The 17,753-nt window shown below is 46.0% G+C and overlaps 1 protein-coding gene across 1 annotated transcript in view; it reads left to right on the top strand.

Annotated features, from left to right (window-relative positions):
* Nucleotides 1-16,509, top strand: part of LOC139229623 (apolipoprotein L3-like) — a 90,075-nt gene extending 73,566 nt beyond the window's left edge. The window contains exon 4 of the mRNA XM_070861137.1: nt 15,742-16,509. Coding sequence (XP_070717238.1) covers nt 15,764-16,501 — 738 coding nt within the window. The 5' untranslated portion in view covers nt 15,742-15,763 and the 3' untranslated portion in view covers nt 16,502-16,509. The remainder of the gene's footprint in view (nt 1-15,741) is intronic.
* Nucleotides 16,510-17,753: the final 1,244 nt, after the last annotated feature.

Here is a 17,753-nt window from a genome sequence, read left to right as displayed (position 1 = left end):
TTATGTTATGTTCTTATGTAACAGCTTACAATCCAACCCTCCAGACCAAGCGGGAGTGGACTAAGCTGGATGAAGCTCCCACTGTTGTACTGAATATGGAGGATGGGCTGCTCATGGAGGTGCCAGTCCCTTCTGTGACTAGTGATTTTAGTGTTGGTGAGACATTCCATGGTTTCACACCTTCCGAGATTGCGGGTCCCAATAGTGGGGTGCAGTGAGGCACACTCAGGACCCCACCGTCTGAGGCTACAGGTCCCAGTGGGATGCAGCGAGCCACACCCAGGGTGAAGAGGGAAGGGAGAGCTCGATCACACTCTCCTGAGATGCAGGATGTAACAGATGTGGTTCAGATGATGTCATTGCGTGCGGTGAGCATTGACCTTACCCGATCACTCCTGGACACCATCAGTGGGGTGAGTGATGAGGTAGTGGGACTGTTGGGAGAAGTAACAACACTCGCCGGGACCATCAGTGAGGGAATAGTGGCCATGAGCGAGGGAATGTCAGAGGTAGTGCAAACCACGGCACTGGCCATGAGGGAGGGAATGTCAGTGGTAGTGCAAACCATGACATTGGCATTGAGTGAGGGAATGTCAGAGGTAGTACTGGCCATTTGGGAGAGCTTGTTGCAGTCTGCTGAGACAACGTCAGTGTGCATGAGGAACGGCATGTTGGAGTTAGCTGCGGCAAAAGGGAACATGCCCAGACCCCGCACCCATTGATAGAATTAACTGTCCCCGCACCAGCCTCTGAAGAGCCCCAAGCCGGGCCCTCCACATTGCCACCTGGGCCCTCCACATTGCCGCCTGCTGCCCTCTCCGCGCGCCCCCACCCACCTCAACAGGTGCGCACTACCCGAGATCTTAGAAAGAATAAGCTTGGTACCAAGCCCAGAAACACTGCGCCACCATGTGGGCAGGGGTGGTGGAGAGACCAAGACAGAGTGCAGCGGGCGGTCTTAGACTAAGGGGGATGAGAGATGGGTGCAGCCTTTCTTTACTGCTGGTGTTGTTGTTGCTGTTATTATTATTGTTACTGTTGTAACTGTGCTCAAAATAAAAGTTTTTTGTAAGTTATGTAAATTTCTGGCTGCTGCTCAAACATGGCAGATATAATGCTATCGCGTAGGATGAACGCATCATCGGTGCTGCCAGAGTATCTTGCATCGACTGACATGATACGATGCATGTCGTCACACACGAGCTGCACATTAATGGAGTGGAAACCATTTCTATTCCTGTACATCTCGGAATCCTGCAAAGGTGCTCACAAGGCGATGTGGTTACAATCAATGCAGCCCTATACCTTTGGGAAGCCAGCAATCGTTGAGAAGCCCACAGCCCTGTCATGGATTGCTTGGGCGATCATGGGGAACTTGATGAAGTCATTCCTCTGCGCATACAGTGCAGCCATGACCTGGTGAATGGAGAAATGTGTTGCATGCTGAGAGATGGTGCACACATCCCCAGTTGTAGCTTGAAATGATCCGGAGACATAGAATGAAAGTGCAGCTGTAACCTTCACTTCAACTGACAAAGCAGTCCCCCTGACACTTCTCGGCTGCAGGTCTGATCTCACCAACTCACAAATCTCACGGATGATTTATTTGCGGAAACGCAGCCTTCTGACACAGTCTGCATCCCTCAGGTGCAGGTACGAATGCATGTCTCGATATACCTGAGGTATGTAAGGCCTCCTGCCCAACACCCTATGGGCTCTGATGTTCCTGATGCGATGAGCTCTAATCAATTGTCTCCTACGTAGCACCATGATACAGAAGGCTCACACAAGGTATGGCATTTTCAGCATTGCCCCCATACTTAAAGTTAAACTTTCAAAGAAGCTCAAAACAGCAGGAAAGCAGGCAGCACAGGTTTGCAGTTCACTCTCTCCCTAAAGTCTGTATGGATGGACCAAACACAAAGGTCTTATGACCTCTCCTCTCTCCACCCCTCGAGTCTTGTGACCTCTTTCTCTCTGTCTTCCCGGGCTACAAACCATAAGATCGTCTCTCTCTCTTCCTCTCCCTCCCCGGGCTACAAGCCGTATCTCTCCATTCTCTCCTCTCTTCCCCGCCCCCACCCCTGCCCCCCCACAACTTGTTTTGTAGCCGAACCCCAAGCCGCTGTGTCCGGATATGAGGCCGATTCTGCCGGCCAAAGCTACAACCCTCCAGGCCTTCTTCAAGATGTTCAGTGGTGGCGTGTGAGTGAGTTCAAAAATGAGAGAACTTGTGAAATCCAATAAACTTTGACGTTGACAGGTAAAACAATGTTGATCTTTATTATTGATTTTGACAGTGTTCTTGACTCCCTCCAAATTCTTCGATTTAAAAACAACGGCGTATTTTCAGCGCAGATTTGTGAATGTACGCTGGTTTCTTAACTCACCAGAAGTTTTTTTGGGAGTGGCCAACGTAATGGAGAAAAATGTTGGCCAAACTGCAGTGAAAAAAACCTGGCCTACAAAATTCGTAACTAGGTCCATTAAGCCGACACAGATCGCAGGGGGAAAGTTAGAAAAAAAAAATACGCCAAAAATTTAACTCAATATGCCAAAAAAAGCAGCCTACTCCAAAAAAACGGCGCAAATCACTGGGGAAAATTGAGTCTGATGTCACAGAAGTTATAGACATAGACAATGATGCTCACATTGTGTACACAGTAACAGATGTAGAAACTGTGGGCATGGTTTTGCATCCAGAGGAAAAGGATGAAAGCAGTGAGGATGACAATGATGATGGTGGTAATCAAATGGAAAAGTGTCCATTGACAAAACTGTCAATCTTGGTCATGAATTAATTAACACCCTCGACCAACAAAACTTCATAAGTGAAGAGGAAATAATGCACGTGTATAAAATTCGGGGAAAAGTAATCAAACAAAAGCCCAAAATACTAAAACAATGAAAATTAGTCGATATGTTTAAGAGGGTATTGCAGCAGAGTGCCAAAAATTTATAGCCTACAATTACACCAGCAATTTCCACACTCAAAGATCCTATTGCTGGCCCATTTCAACCCCAGACATCATAGCTGAGCCCTCTACCCCAAGCTCTTCCTCAAGCACAAACTCCAGCCAATTGTAACCTGTACCTATTTCTGTGCAGCTTCCAGGAAGAATATTATTCTTTATACATTATTCTGATTCACACCTGTACTCTGTTTACCAAATAAAAACCTTTATTTATTCTATTTCATGCTTTGATTAGATTCCTTTTAATATTTTATACTTAAGCTTGGGTTGTGCTAAGCCGTTTTAATGTCCAATCCGAAATCCGAAAAATACAAACACCGGCACAGCCTCGGCCCCGAGGTTGCCAGATTTGGGACATTGTACCTGTACAAGGGTTTGACAGGGTAGATGTTTCCCCTGGTTGGAAAGTCTAGAACAAGTAGTCACAGTCTCAGAATAAGGGGTCGGCCATTTTGGACTGAGATGAAGAGAAATTTATTCACTGAAAAGGTTTTTGATCTTGAAATTCTCTACCCCAGAGGGCTGTGGATGCTGTCGTTGGGTATATTCAAGACCGAGATTGATTGATTTTTGGATATTATGGGAACCATCATCATAGGCAGTCCCTTGGAGTCGAGGATGACTTGCTTCCATTCTAAAAATGAGTTCTCAAGTGACTGACGAACCCAATGCAGGAACTACAGTCTCGGTCACAGGTGGGACAGACAGTGGTTGAAGAAAAGAGTGGGTGGGGAGCCTGGGTTGACGCATGCTCCTTCCGCTGCCTACGCTTGGTTTCTGCATGCTCTCGGCGATGAAACTCGAGGTGCTCAGCGCCCTCCTGGATGCTCTTCCTCCACTTTGGGCGGTCTTGGGCCAAGGATTCCCAGGTGTTGGTGGAGATGTTACACTTTATCAAGGAGGCTTTGCGGGTGTCCTTGAAGCGGTTCCTTTGGGGCTCGCTTGCCTTGTCGAAGCTCCGAGTAGAGCGCCTGCTTTGGGAGACTTGTGTTGGGCATGCGGACGATGTGGCTTACCCAATAGAGCTGATTGAGCGTGGTCAATGTTTCAACGCTGGGGATGTTGGCCTGAGCGAGAACACTGATGTTAGTGCATCTATCCTGCCAATGGATTTGCAGGATCTTGTGGAGCCAGTGCTGGTGGTATTTCTCCAGCGTTTTGAGGTGTCTGCTGTATATAGTCCTCATCTCTGAGCCATATAGGAGGACGGGTATCACTACTGCCCTGTAAACCATAAGCTTGGTGCCAGATTTGAGGTCCTGATCTTCAAACACGCTCTTCCTCAGGCGACCGAAGGCTGCGCTGGCACACTGAAGGCAGTGTTGGACCTTGTCATCGATGTCTGCCCTTGCTGTGACAGTAGGCTCCCGAGCTTTGGAAAATGGTCCACGTTGTCCAAAGCCTCAACGTGGATTTTGATAACCGGGGAGCAGTGCTGTGTGGCGGGGTTAGGTTGGTGGAGGATCTTTGTCTTACGGATGTTTAGTGTAAGCCCATGCTCTCATATGCCTCAGTGAAGGTGTTGAAGGCCTCCGAGTGTGCTCAGACGCAAGCGTCGTTTGAGTACTGTAGTTCAATGACAGAGGATAGGACGGCCTTGGATCTGGCCTGGAGGCGGCAGAGGTTGAACAGATTTCCATTTGTTCTATAATTTAGCTCCACTTCAGCGGGAGCTTGCGGAGGGTGAGATGAAGCATTGCAGCAAGGAAGATCGAGAAGATTGGAATAGTCGGAAAGGACACACCCCTCTGGGGAGGTGCGATCGGTAGAGAAATCCAACTCCAGCGCTACCTTGCCCCTGACAAAATGCCTAGAACATGGCCTTGTCATTACCAACACCTTGTTCCGTTAGAGACAAGAATAAGGCATCATGGCAACACCCTCGCTCCAAGCACTGGCATCTGCTCGACTACATCATTGTCCGAGCGAGGGACCGCAAGGACGTGCGCATCACCCATACCATGACAGGAGCTGACGACTGCAGGACGGATCACTGCCTAATCCGCTCAATCATCAACCTCAATATAGCCCCAAAGCAGCGGCGGCAACAGCGACAATGTCACAGGAAAACCAACGCTGGGGCAGTCAAAGACCCTGATAAGAAAGCCCTATTCAGCCAGCGCCTCACTGCCAACCTGGCGACTCCCGTTGACCCAGAGACATAGAGTGTGCACAGCGCCTGGTCTATCCTCAAGACCTCTATAATCAGCATCTGCAAAGAGACGCTCGGTCACTCGACCGGGAAACACCGACTGGTTTGACGAGAATGACTAGGAGATCCAGGAGCTAATAGCGCAAGGCATTTCTGAATTTAAAACAGCAACCCAACTCAAGAGCAAAAATGCAGCTCTACAGATGGCTAAAGGCCGAGGTCCAACAAAAAACCCGTGACCTAAGGCACAGGAGATCCAGCAGTTAGCCGACAACCACAACGTGCGTGGATTGTTCAGCGCAGACAAGACCACCTACAGCCAAACACCCAAGGCCCTACCCCACTGCTGACCAAGAATGGTGAGGTATTCATCAAGGACAGAGAGGCAGTCAGTGCCCGTTCTAAGGAGCATTTTGAAGATCTCCTTAACTGAGACTATCATCGATGCGAGTGTCCTCGACTCCATCCTGCAGCATGCTACCCACCACCATCTGAGCACAACTCCCAGCCCGGTATGAGGTAGAAAAGACCATCTATCAGCTGATGAATAACAAGGCAATAGGAGCAGATGGAATTCCTGCCGAATCACTAAAGCATGGCAGAGAAGCACTATTGGCACAAATACATGACCACATTTCTCTTATCTGGAAGGAGGAGAGCATGCCAAGATATCTCAGAGACGCCATAATCGTGACCATTTTCAAAAAAGTGGACAAGTCCGACTGTGGTAACTACAGAGGAATCTCCCTGCTGTCAGCCACAGGGATAGTCATTGCAAGAATCCTCCTCAATCGTCTTCGCCCTGTGGCTGAAGAGTTCCTCCCTGAGTAGCAATGTGGAATCTGTCCACTAAGGGGTACAACGGACATGATCTTCACCACGCGATGACAAGAGAAATGCAACAAACAGCACCAACCCTTGAACATGGCCTTCTTTGATCTTACAAAGGCCTTTAACACTGTCAACTGTGAGGGATTATGGAGCATCCTCCTCCGTTTCGGCTGCCCTCAAAAGTTTGTCACCATCCTCCACCTGCTCCACGATGACATGCAAGCCGTGATCCTGAGCAGCGGATCCACCACAGACCCAATCCACATCCGGATCGGGGTCAAGCAATGCTGCGTCATCGCACCAACACTCTTCTTGATTTTCCTTGCTGGAAACCAAGGGATATGGGGATAGTACAGAAAGGTGGAGTTGGGTAGATCAGCCATGATCTTATTGAATGGTGGAGCATGCTCAAATGCAAAATAGCCGACTCCTGTTCCTATTTCTTACGTTCCTATTTTTAAAAAGGAAATAGAGGCATTGGAGGAGTGCAAAAAAAGATTTATAAAGATGATACGAGAACTGAGAGGTTATAACTATCAGGAAGGACTGTCCTGGCTGAGGCTCTAGAAAAGAGATGGCTGAGAGGCGACCTATAGAGATCTTTAAAATGGGGTTGAAAGGGTGATCATGGAGAAGATATTTTCACTTGTGGAGGAGTCCAAAACTATGGGTCATAAATATAAGATAGTCATTAATAAATGGCATTAGGAATTCAGGAGAAACTTCTTTACTAATGAGTGGTTAATACGTGGAACTTGCTACCACATGGAGTAGTTGAGGCAAACAGCATAGATCTATTTAAGGAGAAGCTAGATAAACAAAGGAATGAGAAAGTAATAGAAGAATATGCTGACAAGATTCGATGAATTAGGGTGGGAGGAAGCTCATCTGGAACATAAACACCAGCACAGATCAGTTGGGCCGAATGGCCTGTTTCTGTGCTGTAAGTTCTGTATATGTGTAAAATAGACATCAGACTGACACTCTAGCTATCCTACTGTGCTGCAGGAAAATCTGTGACTGGTAAAATGCATTTCTCTGGTATTAATACTGTTTATTTTTGTTTACTTCATTTAACGGATAAATAATTAAAGAAAGAGGAGCTCAGGTATATACACATATTGTGCGGCAGTTGTGTGAATGAGCTGTCCTAAATTATAAATGATCCAATTATCTTTTCTTATTATTTGCACCCTTTCATCTATTTTCCCAGTCCAATTTAGTGTAGGATTTCTCCTATGGGTTTCGAACATCAAATCTTATAAGGACACTTGAGATTTTTCAATACAATAACTTTTATTCAAAAGATTAAAATGACTATAAGTTCCGAGTTCAACACTACCACATACAGATTTAAAATCAAACACCAAAAACCACAAATCTCCAGCTTACTGATTTTAGATTCACATACCCCAATTCTCCCAGTTGCTTGCAATTTAAACAACCTTAAACTTCGCAATGTATATGCTTTAATTGGTTATGAACAATTCTCCCGCAATATATATATCCAACTGTTTACAGTTATCCTATTTACCCCCAATTACATATAATTAAAATCTTACATTAACTGGTCATACATTCAGCAATAACTATGCTCAAACTGACTCAGTATAATTCAATGGGTGATCAGTCCATCTGAATATGTACATTCCATGTGTTCCCTTCCTAGTGTTCCCTTCCTAGTGTTCGACGGCCGTCTTCCAACACCTCCTTCCGGTGTTCCATTCCAAGCTCTAGAGAAAGAATTCCTTTGTCTTGTGTGTTTTATAATACCTCAAACAAACTGCTCCTGGTTAACAGCCAAATGTCCAGTTCTGTTTGCTTAGAGATCACGTGACCATTTCCCCTGTTTGGCCAACTCAAATGCCCTTCAACATGCCTCATGTCGCTTCCTGTTTGAATTCAAACTTTATTAAATCTGCTTGAATTCCAGCTGCTCGTAGATCCCCTCCCCCGAGGCTACTTCAGACAGACAGGAAACAGATGAGTTTTCTTCTCCCACAAGCCTTCATTAGCCAACTCTATCTTCCTACTTTTGTAATTGTCTTTATTTAAGTTCAGGACACTAGTTTGAGACCTAACTTTCTCAACCTCAAACTGAATTTGAAATTCAACTGTGTTATGATCACTCTTCCCAAGAGGAACTTTTACGATGAGATCACTAATTAATCCAGTCTCATTACACATTACCAGATCTAAAATAATCTGCTCCCTGGTTGATTCCACAATGTATTGTTCTGACAAATAATCCCAAATACACTCTATGAACTCTTCCTCAAGGCTACTGTTGCCAATTTGATTTGTCCAATCAATATGAAGATTAAAATCGCCCATGATTATTGTCATGCATTCAACCAGAATTGTGATTCAGGTATAATCTGACCTAAGTTGTACACTGTGAGAACAATGACCACTAGGTGGTGAACTTGTGGGAGACACTCCTAACCTGGACCTTCAGGTATAAAAGGGGAAGCTCCACCCACTTCCATCACTTGAGTGCTAAGGAATAAAGGACAGGTCACAGACTGACCTTCTCTCAAGCATGGGCCTCGTGTGCATTTATACTGTATAGTAAGGACATATCAATTATTGCCATACCTTTCTTACAAGTCTCCATTATTTATTGATTTATACTCTATCCTACAATGTAGCTACTATTAGGGGGTCTATAGACTACTCCCACCAGTGACTTATTTCCATTGCTAATTCTTATCGCCACCCAAACTGATTCTACATGTCACACTCTGGTTACCCCTATCATTACCTTACACTATTGCCTTCTCCTTTCTCTTTGACTTTTTAACTTTCCGCTCACCTGATCCCTCCCTCCCGACTATTTAGTTTAAAGCCCAATCCACATCCTCCTATTAATTGTTTAATGGTCCACCACCATTCATGACTGGATGTGGCAGGACTGCAGAGCTTTGATCTGATCCGTTGATTGTGGGATCACTTAGCTGTTTATAGCTTGCTGCTTCCACTGCTTAGCATGCATGTAGGCCAAGTGATGCAACATGCAGCAGACAACGACGAAGTTTGACATCCGCTCAGCCGAGTACTGGAGGGCTCCTCCCGAATGGTCATGGCAACGGAACCTTGCTTCAGCACACCGACCGTCTGCTCAATGATGATCCTGGTGGCAGCATGACTGTCATTATATGAGTGCTGGGCAGTAGTGTTGGGGTTGTGGAGGGGAGTTATGAGCCAGGTGGAGAGTGGATAGCCCTTGTCTCCCAGCAGCCAGCCAGTAGCATTATGTGGTGGCTGGAAGAGATCCGGCACACTGATCTGGCGCAGCATGAACGCATCGTGGCTGCTGCCAGGATAACGGGCATTGACTGTGAGGAGTCACTGTGTTTGGTCGCACACCAACTGTGAGTGGTAGCCTTTGTGGTTACAGAAGATCTCAGGGTTGTTATGCGGTGCCCGCAAAATGAAGTGGGTGCAGTTGATAGCGTCCTGCACCATGGGGAAGCCGACTATCCTGACAAAGCCACATGCACGTTCAAGTTGCTTCTCTCTGCTCATGGGAAAGGAAATGTACTCCCTTCTCATCTGCAGAGAGCATCTGTGACCCTGCAGATGGAGAAATGAACTGTAAACTGGGAGATGTTGGAGATGTCGCCTGTGGCAGACCAGAAGGATCTGCTGGCGTAGAAATTGAGTGCGATTGACTGCCACTGAGAGAGCTGTGCTGACCCTGCTGTGAGGTTGGAGATCTGGCTGCAGGAGGTTGCAGATCTCTGTGACCACGTCCTTGCTGAATCAAAGTCTTCTAACACATTGTTCCTCAGTAGGAGAACTGTTACCTGTATAGCCTGGGTGGGTAAGGCCACTTGTTGACATCAGTATTGGCCCTCCTACCTCTTGCCACATTTTGTATTCTTCTCTGTGCCTCAGTTGTCTCTGATGTTAATGCCAGAGGATGAGGTCAAGTGCCAGTACAGCCACCATGATGGGATACAAATATATCACTTTCAAATCTAACCTCGATAAAAGTAAAGAATCCTTATGAGCCAGCATGCTCTTTTTGCTGAAAAACGCTACAATCGCTCAAAAGGCTTCTTTGGATTTGGCAAAGTAAAAAGTCAGCTTTGTTGGCCGACTGAAAGGAAACAGGATGTGAGCGCCTTTAAGTAGCGCTCCTCCAGAGACCACCCGACCGCAAAATACCCGCTCAGCCTGTCGTTAACAATGAAAGGTACACAAGCAGGTTGCCACAGCGGATTTTTAAGTGGGGGCACTTCCGAGGCGATGTGTCCAGAGTTGATGGGGGCAAAATTTCCCCTTTTTAAACGGCCTTTCCACCCAGGGGGCAGGTGGTGGGAGCGAAAGCCCACAATTGCCCCTGGGATGGCGGTGGTGTAAAAAGGTTATCGCCGCACCCCGTGGTTGCTCCTCGCCTGGTGCGCTGACCCCTTACTGCCTGGCGCCAACCGCTTTTGCACCACTTGGGGAAATTGCCCAGTGGGAGAGGGGTCAGCGCCAGGCGATGCCACCGACCTGCCAGTGGCTGAGGCACTGCGGCCACTCTTAAAGTGGTGGGCCTACTGCTGCGGCCCCCATTTTATTTTTATTGTCGACCGACTCTGTGGTCAGCTCAACAATGGTTCGGCTGGGCCACAAACAGCAGCCCGGTATCCCCTTTGGGGAGCTAGGCCGCTGGCTTAGTTGAGCCCCTTTCTGGTGGCTCAGTGGGTGCCATGGAGACCACACTAGGCCTCACAGCATCCCTGCCCTTTAAGTGAAGGGAGGATGTTGTAACGCGTTAGCATAATGCAGCACGTCCGCGTCGAATTGATGTCATCAGCACCGCGCTGACATGCTCAGTGCACCACTGAATGACAACGCTCCGCACCCACTCTGATCCCGTTTCCAACAGCGCACGAGTGCGCCGGCATGCTTTTTAAAAAACAAAATACGGAATTTCTTGGCTCTTCTATCCCACCACCTCCTGCCGGACGGAAATAATTCGAATAATTCGCATTATCCGCCCAAAACGAAGTGGGGGGGGGTAATTTCCCGGCGGAGGGCAGGATTACAAGAGGCTTTGAGTAAAGACGTCTTACTGCAATTATATAGGGCCCTGGTGAGACCACACCAGGAATATTGTGTACAGTTTTGTGTGCTGAAATTGCACTCCGCTCGAAACAGCCACCCCGTTTTGTGTTTTTTCACCGCCACGGAAGTCGATGTCGCCTCTTGAGCGAAATTCCGGTTTATATGTTTTTATTTGGATCAGGAAGTCGCTCTTAATGGGGGCAATGAGTACTAGAGGGGGGATACGCATGGTGGCAACAAATGAAGGCGGAATTTGGAGGGTGATGTGGAGTGGTTGCCTGTTGGTGGTCTGGCCGAACCCGTGGCACAATTGTCGGGCCGACATGGCAGTCGGCCAACAAAAAAAAATATGGAGGCAGTGGCAGTGCATCCTCCCCTTTAAGGGAAACTGCACTGCCACTGCAGAAGGCTATAGCCTCGATCACCAGAGAAAAGATTGTTTTGGCGCCGCCGGGCGGGCCGAAGATTTTCAGAGTGGAATATCACTGTCGGGGGTTGGAGGGAGGGGTGGCTGGTGGCATGTTGATGACGCACTTAACACTGATAGGCATCAGCGGAACGGTAGGTGGGGATCGGGTACCACCAGAAAACCTCGGAAGGACAATTGGGCTATCAGCGGCCATACCACGAAAAGTCGGCAGCCACTCCACTCCGCCGGTGACCGCCGATTTGCGAAGGTAACAGGCCTTCAGGAAAGGGGCTATTTCGGCCCCTTGGTCTTCTTACATAAGGAAGGATATACTTGCCATAGAGAGAATGCAATGAAGGCTCACCAGATTGATTCCTGGGAAAGGGGGATTGCCTTACGAGGAGAGATTGAGTAGACTAGGCATATATTCTCTATACTGAGAGATGATCTCATTGAAACATACAAAATTCTTACAGGTTTGATCAGGTAGATGCAGGGAAGATGTTTCCCCTGGCTGGGGAGTCTAGAACTAGGGGTCACAGTCTCAGAATAAGGGGTTGGCCATTTAGAATGCGATGAAGAGAAACGTTTTTACTCAGAGGGTGGTGAATATTTGGAATTCTCTTCCCCCGAAGGCTGTAGATGCTCAGTCTTTGAGTATATTCAAGACAGAGATCGTTAGATTTTTGGAAATTAAGGGAATCAAGGAATATGGGGATAATACAGGAAAGTGGAGTTGAGGTGGTAGACTAGCCATGATGTTATTGAAGGATGGAGCAGGCCCGAGGGGCCGAATGGCCTGCTCCTGCTCTTATTTCTTACGTTCTTATGATCCCGGACGCAGGAGATCGGGATGCACTGACACAGCACCGCCACTAAATACCCACCGAATGTGACAGGAGTTGATGTCAGCGTCGCGCAAGTCAAAAAGGCCTTTGCACCCCGTTAGCGTCCCCCATGGGAGGCGCAAAGGAGGGGAATTTCTAGCCCTAAGCGTTTATAACCTGTGCAAGTAAAAAATAAGTTAAGGATGAGTGAACAAAAGCTGCTTACAGGACAAAAAGTATAGAAACATAGAAACATAGAAAATAGGTGCAGGAGCAGGCCATTCAGCCCTTCTAGCCTGCACCGCCATTCAATGAGCTCATGGCTGAACATGAAACTTCAGTACCCCCTTCCTGCTTTCTCGCCATAACCCTTGATCCCCCGAGTAGTAAGGACTTCATCTAACTCCCTTTTGAATATATTTAGTGAATTGGCCTCAACTACTTTCTGTGGTAGAGAATTCCACAGGTTCACCACTCTCTAGGTGAAGAAGTTTCTCCTCATCTCGGTCCTAAATGGCTTACCCCTTATCCTCAGACTGTGACCCCTGGTTCTGGACTTCCCCAACATTGGGAACATTTTTCCTGCATCTAACCTGTCTAAACCCGTCAGAATTTTAAACGTTTCTATGAGGTCCCCTCTCATTCTTCTGAACTCCAGTGAATACAAGCCCAGTTGATCCAGTCTTTCTTGATAGGTCAGTCCCGCCATCCCGGGAATCAGTCTGATGAATCTTCGCTGCACTCCCTCAACAGCAAGAATGTCCTTCCTCAAGTTAGGAGACCAAAACTGTACACAATACTCCAGGTGTGGCCTCACCAAGGCCCTGTACAACTGTAGCAACACCTCCCTGCCCCTGTATTCAAATCCCCTCGCTATGAAGGCCAACATGCCATTTGCTTTCTTAACCGCCTGCTGTACCTGCATGCTAACCTTCAATGACTGATGTACCATGACACCCAGGTCTCGTTGCACCTTCCCTTTTCCTAATCTGTCACCATTCAGATAATAGTCTGTCTCTCTGTTTTTACCACCAAAGTGGATAACCTTACATTTATCCACATTATACTTCATCTGCCATGCATTTGCCCACTCACCTAACCTATCCAAGTCACTCTGCAGCCTCATAGCATCCTCCTCGCAGCTCACACTGCCACCCAACTTAGTGTCATCCGCAAATTTGGAGATACTGCATTTAATCCCCTCGTCTAAATCATTAATGTACAATGTAAACAGCTGGGGCCCCAGCACAGAACCTTGCGGTACCCCACTAGTCACTGCCTGCCATTCTGAAAAGTACCCGTTTACTCCTACTCTTTGCTTCCTGTCTGACAACCAGTTCTCAATCCACGTCAGCACACTACCCCCAATCCCATGTGCTTTAACTTTGCACATTAATCTCTTGTGTGGGACCTTGTCGAAAGCCTTCTGAAAGTCCAAATATACCACATCAACTGGTTCTCCTTTGTCCACTTTACTGGAAACATCCTCAAAAAATTCCAGAAGATTTGTCAAGCATGATTTCCCTTTCACAAATCCATGCTGACTTGGACCTATCATGTCACCATTTTCCAGATGCACTGCTATGACATCCTTAATAATTGATTCCATCATTTTACCCACTACTGAGGTCAGGCTGACCGGTCTATAATTCCCTGTTTTCTCTCTCCCTCCTTTTTTAAAAAGTGGGATTACATTGGCTACCCTCCACTCCATAGGAACTGATCCAGAGTCAATGGAATGTTGGAAAATGACTGTCAATGCATCCGCTATTTCCAAGGCCACCTCCTTAAGTACTCTGGGATGCAGTCCATCAGGCCCTGGGGATTTATCGGCCTTCAATCCCATCAATTTCCCCAACACAATTTCCCGACTAATAAAGATTTCCCTCAGTTCCCCCTCCTTACTAGACCCTCTGACCCCTTTTATATCCGGAAGGTTGTTTGTATCCTCCTTAGTGAATACCGAACCAAAGTACTTGTTCAATTGGTCTGCCATTTCTTTGTTCCCCATTATGACTTCCCCTGGTTCTGACTGCAGGGGACCTACGTTTGTCTTTACTAACCTTTTTCTCTTTACATACCTATAGAAACTTTTGCAATCCGCCTTAATGTTCCCTGCAAGCTTCTTCTCCTACTCCATTTTCCCTGCACTAATCAAACCCTTTGTCCTCCTCTGCTGAGTTCTAAATTTCTCCCATTCCCCAGGTTCACTGCTATTTCTGGCCAATTTGTATGCCACTTCCTTGGCTTTAATACTATCCCTGATTTCCCTAGATAGCCACGGTTGAGCCACCTTCCCTTTTTTATTTTTACGCCAGACAGGAATGTACAATTGTTGTAATTCATCCATGCGGTCTCTAAATGTCTGCCATTGCCCATCCACAGTCAACCCCTTAAGTATCATTCGCCAATCTATCCTAGCCAATTCACACCTTATACCTTCAAAGTTACCCTTCTTTAAGTTCTGGACCATGGTCTCTGAATTTACTGTTTCATTCTCCATCCTAATGCAGAATTCCAGCATATTATGGTCACTCTTCCCCAAGGGGCCTCGCACAATGAGATTGCTAATTAATCCTCTCTCATTACACAACACCCAGTCTAAGATGGCCTCCCCCCTAGTTGGTTCCTCAACATATTGGTCTAGAAAACCATCCCTTATGCACTCCAGGAAATCCTCCTCCACCGTATTGCTTCCAGTTTGGCTAGCCCAATCTATGTGCATATTAAAGTCACCCATTATAACTGCTACACCTTTATTGCATGCACCCCTAATTTCCTGTTTGATGCCCTCCCCAACATCCCTATTACTGTTTGGAGGTCTGTACACAACTCCTACTAACGTTTTTTGCCCTTTGGTGTTCTGCAGCTCTACCCATATAGATTCCACATCATCCAAGCTAATGTCTTTCCTAATTATTGCATTAATCTCCTCTTTAACCAGCAATGCTACCCCACCTCCTTTTCCTTTTATTCTATCCTTCCTGAATGTTGAATACCCCTGAATGTTGAGTTCCCAGCCCTGATCATCCTGGAGCCACGTCTCCGTAATCCCAATCACATCATATTTGTTCACATCTATTTGCACAATTAATTCATCCACCTTATTGCGGATACTCCTTGCATTAAGACACAAAGCCTTCAGGCTTGTTTTTTTAACACCCTTTGTCCTTTTAGAATTTTGCTGTACAGTGGCCCTTTTTGTTCTTTGCCTTGGGTTTCTATTGAGAGAATAGTGAAGAGGGCATCGGTGTGGATTGGCAAACCTCCCATGACTAAAGGATTCAGGTACAAATGACTATGTAGTGGCTGATCGCATTAGCTGCGCCCGCCACCCCTCCCCCTACATCTAACAGTGGCGTTGTAGAGGCTGAAACTGCAAAATTACTGATGACGAGAGAAGCCACAATTTTGTTTCTATTTGATGTTTATTACTTGTGGCATATCAAAATAAATTAAGAATAAATTTTGTTTTCGTGCTTACAGGAATATCTTTTCAGATGACGAAATGGAAATTAAGATTGTGAAGAAATTTCTAAAGCAGTTCCCCACATGGCAGAAAGAGATGACAGAATACAGCATGAAGCTACGAGAGATTGCGCAAGATATTGACGAGTTTCACAAAGCTGCCACCATTGCGAATGTCGCAGGGTCTTCTGTAGGTATTGCTGGAGGAGCTCTAACCATTGCAGGATTAATTGCTTCTCCTTTCACATTCGGTACCTCGTTAGTGCTCACTGGGGTGGGAATTGGGGTGGGTGTAGTTGGTGGTGTCACGAACATTGCAGCCAACGTTACTGATGCTTCTGCACAAAAGAATAAACAGAAAGAAGTAGAAGAAATTTTCAATAAGTATCAAAAATCAAGCAAATTAATGTCAGACCTGTTAAATCAGGTCTGCTGTGTAATTCAGTCATGGATTCAATGCAGGGTGGAAGATATACCAGAAACTATATTTAAAAGTACTGCTGAGACTTTCATGAAAAGCTTGATCACAATAACTGTAGTGACTTCAGCAGTGACCAAAAATACTTTAAAAACATTCAAAGCTGTTTCAGGAATTTTGTCAGGACTCCTTATAATCTGGGATATCTATTCTGTAGTGAAGGATGCAACTGAACTTTATAATGGAAATAAGACTGACATTTCTGAAAAGATACATGAGATAGCTGAAAATATAGAGGAGGAAATAAAGATGCCGGCAGAAGTTTATGAAAAACTGCAGAAACATTTAAATTTGAAGTGATGGCATGGAGATGGAATTGACACTACTAATATTGTCAACCACTCCCCCCAAATTATGAGAAAAAATTCTTATTTCTTATAAGCTATGATTACATTAAACTTTACAAATTCAGTTTTGATTTCCATTAATGAAATGCGCAAATGGAAAGTCTAGCCCACTTCCATATACTTGGGCTTAGCCAAATCTGTCTCCGAACTCACACCGTCCTGTTTACCCATCACCGTTGTGCTCACTGCATTGGCTCTCGATCCACCAATGCCTCAAATTTAAAATTCTGATTTTTGTGTTCAAGTGCCTTTATCTCTTGTCTCTTGCTATCTCTGTAAACCTCCTCTAGCTCTATAGTCCTTCAAGAACTCTGCATTCCTTCAACTCTGGCCACCTACGCACCCAACATTCTCTTCATGCCTTGAACAGTCTAGGCCCAACGTGCTGAAACTCCCTCCCTAAATACCTCTGTCTCTCCAACTCTCTTTCTTCAAGCCCCTCACTAAAACCTCTGTCTTTGAGCAAGCTTTAGTCAGCCCTTTTAATGTCTCCTTCTTTGGTTCTGGATTAAGCTTCTGTAAAGCGCCTTAGGATGTTTTCCAATCTTAAAGGCGCTATATAAAAGCAATGTATTGTTATCATATCTAATTGCTGTCTGAGGGGAGAAATTGGTTGGCATCCGAAACGGGTGCCATGACTGAAATGTGTGCCACTGCCTAGACTGCTGTAAACCCTAGAACTGTTTTTGACCACATTCAGATCAGCGCTCCTAATTACATGCAAGGGGCCTAGCATCTTAAAAATTGCCCGATCAAATTCCGTGTTTGCTGCACTTCAGGGATGAATCCTAGAGTCATGTCTGCTGCTGCAGAAATGCCTGTCTGAAGGGAGATATTTCACAACGCTCAAGAAAAATATATTCCAGTCAGAGAAAAGATAGCCATCCATGGCTAACTAAAGAAATAAAGGACGGTATCCAATTAAAAACAAGGGCATAGAATGTGGCCAAAACTAGTGGGAGGACAGAAGATTGGGAAGCTTTTAGAAGCCAGCAAAAGATGACTAAAAAAATGACTAAGGGAAGATAGACTGTGAAAGAAAACTAGCACGTAATATAAAAACAAATAGCAAGATTTTCTATAGATATATAGGGCCCAAGTTTCCACATGATTTGCGCCTGATTTTTAGGAGCAACTGGTGGAGAACGGACTATCTTAGAAATCGCAATTCTCCACATTTTTTTTTCTGCAGTTCTAGTCAGGTA

This window comes from Pristiophorus japonicus, chromosome 2 (assembly GCF_044704955.1).
Source record: "Pristiophorus japonicus isolate sPriJap1 chromosome 2, sPriJap1.hap1, whole genome shotgun sequence".
Lineage (NCBI taxonomy): Eukaryota > Metazoa > Chordata > Chondrichthyes > Pristiophoridae > Pristiophorus > Pristiophorus japonicus.
Note: the sequence above shows the minus strand (reverse complement) of the source record. Positions and strands in the feature narration are given on the sequence as shown.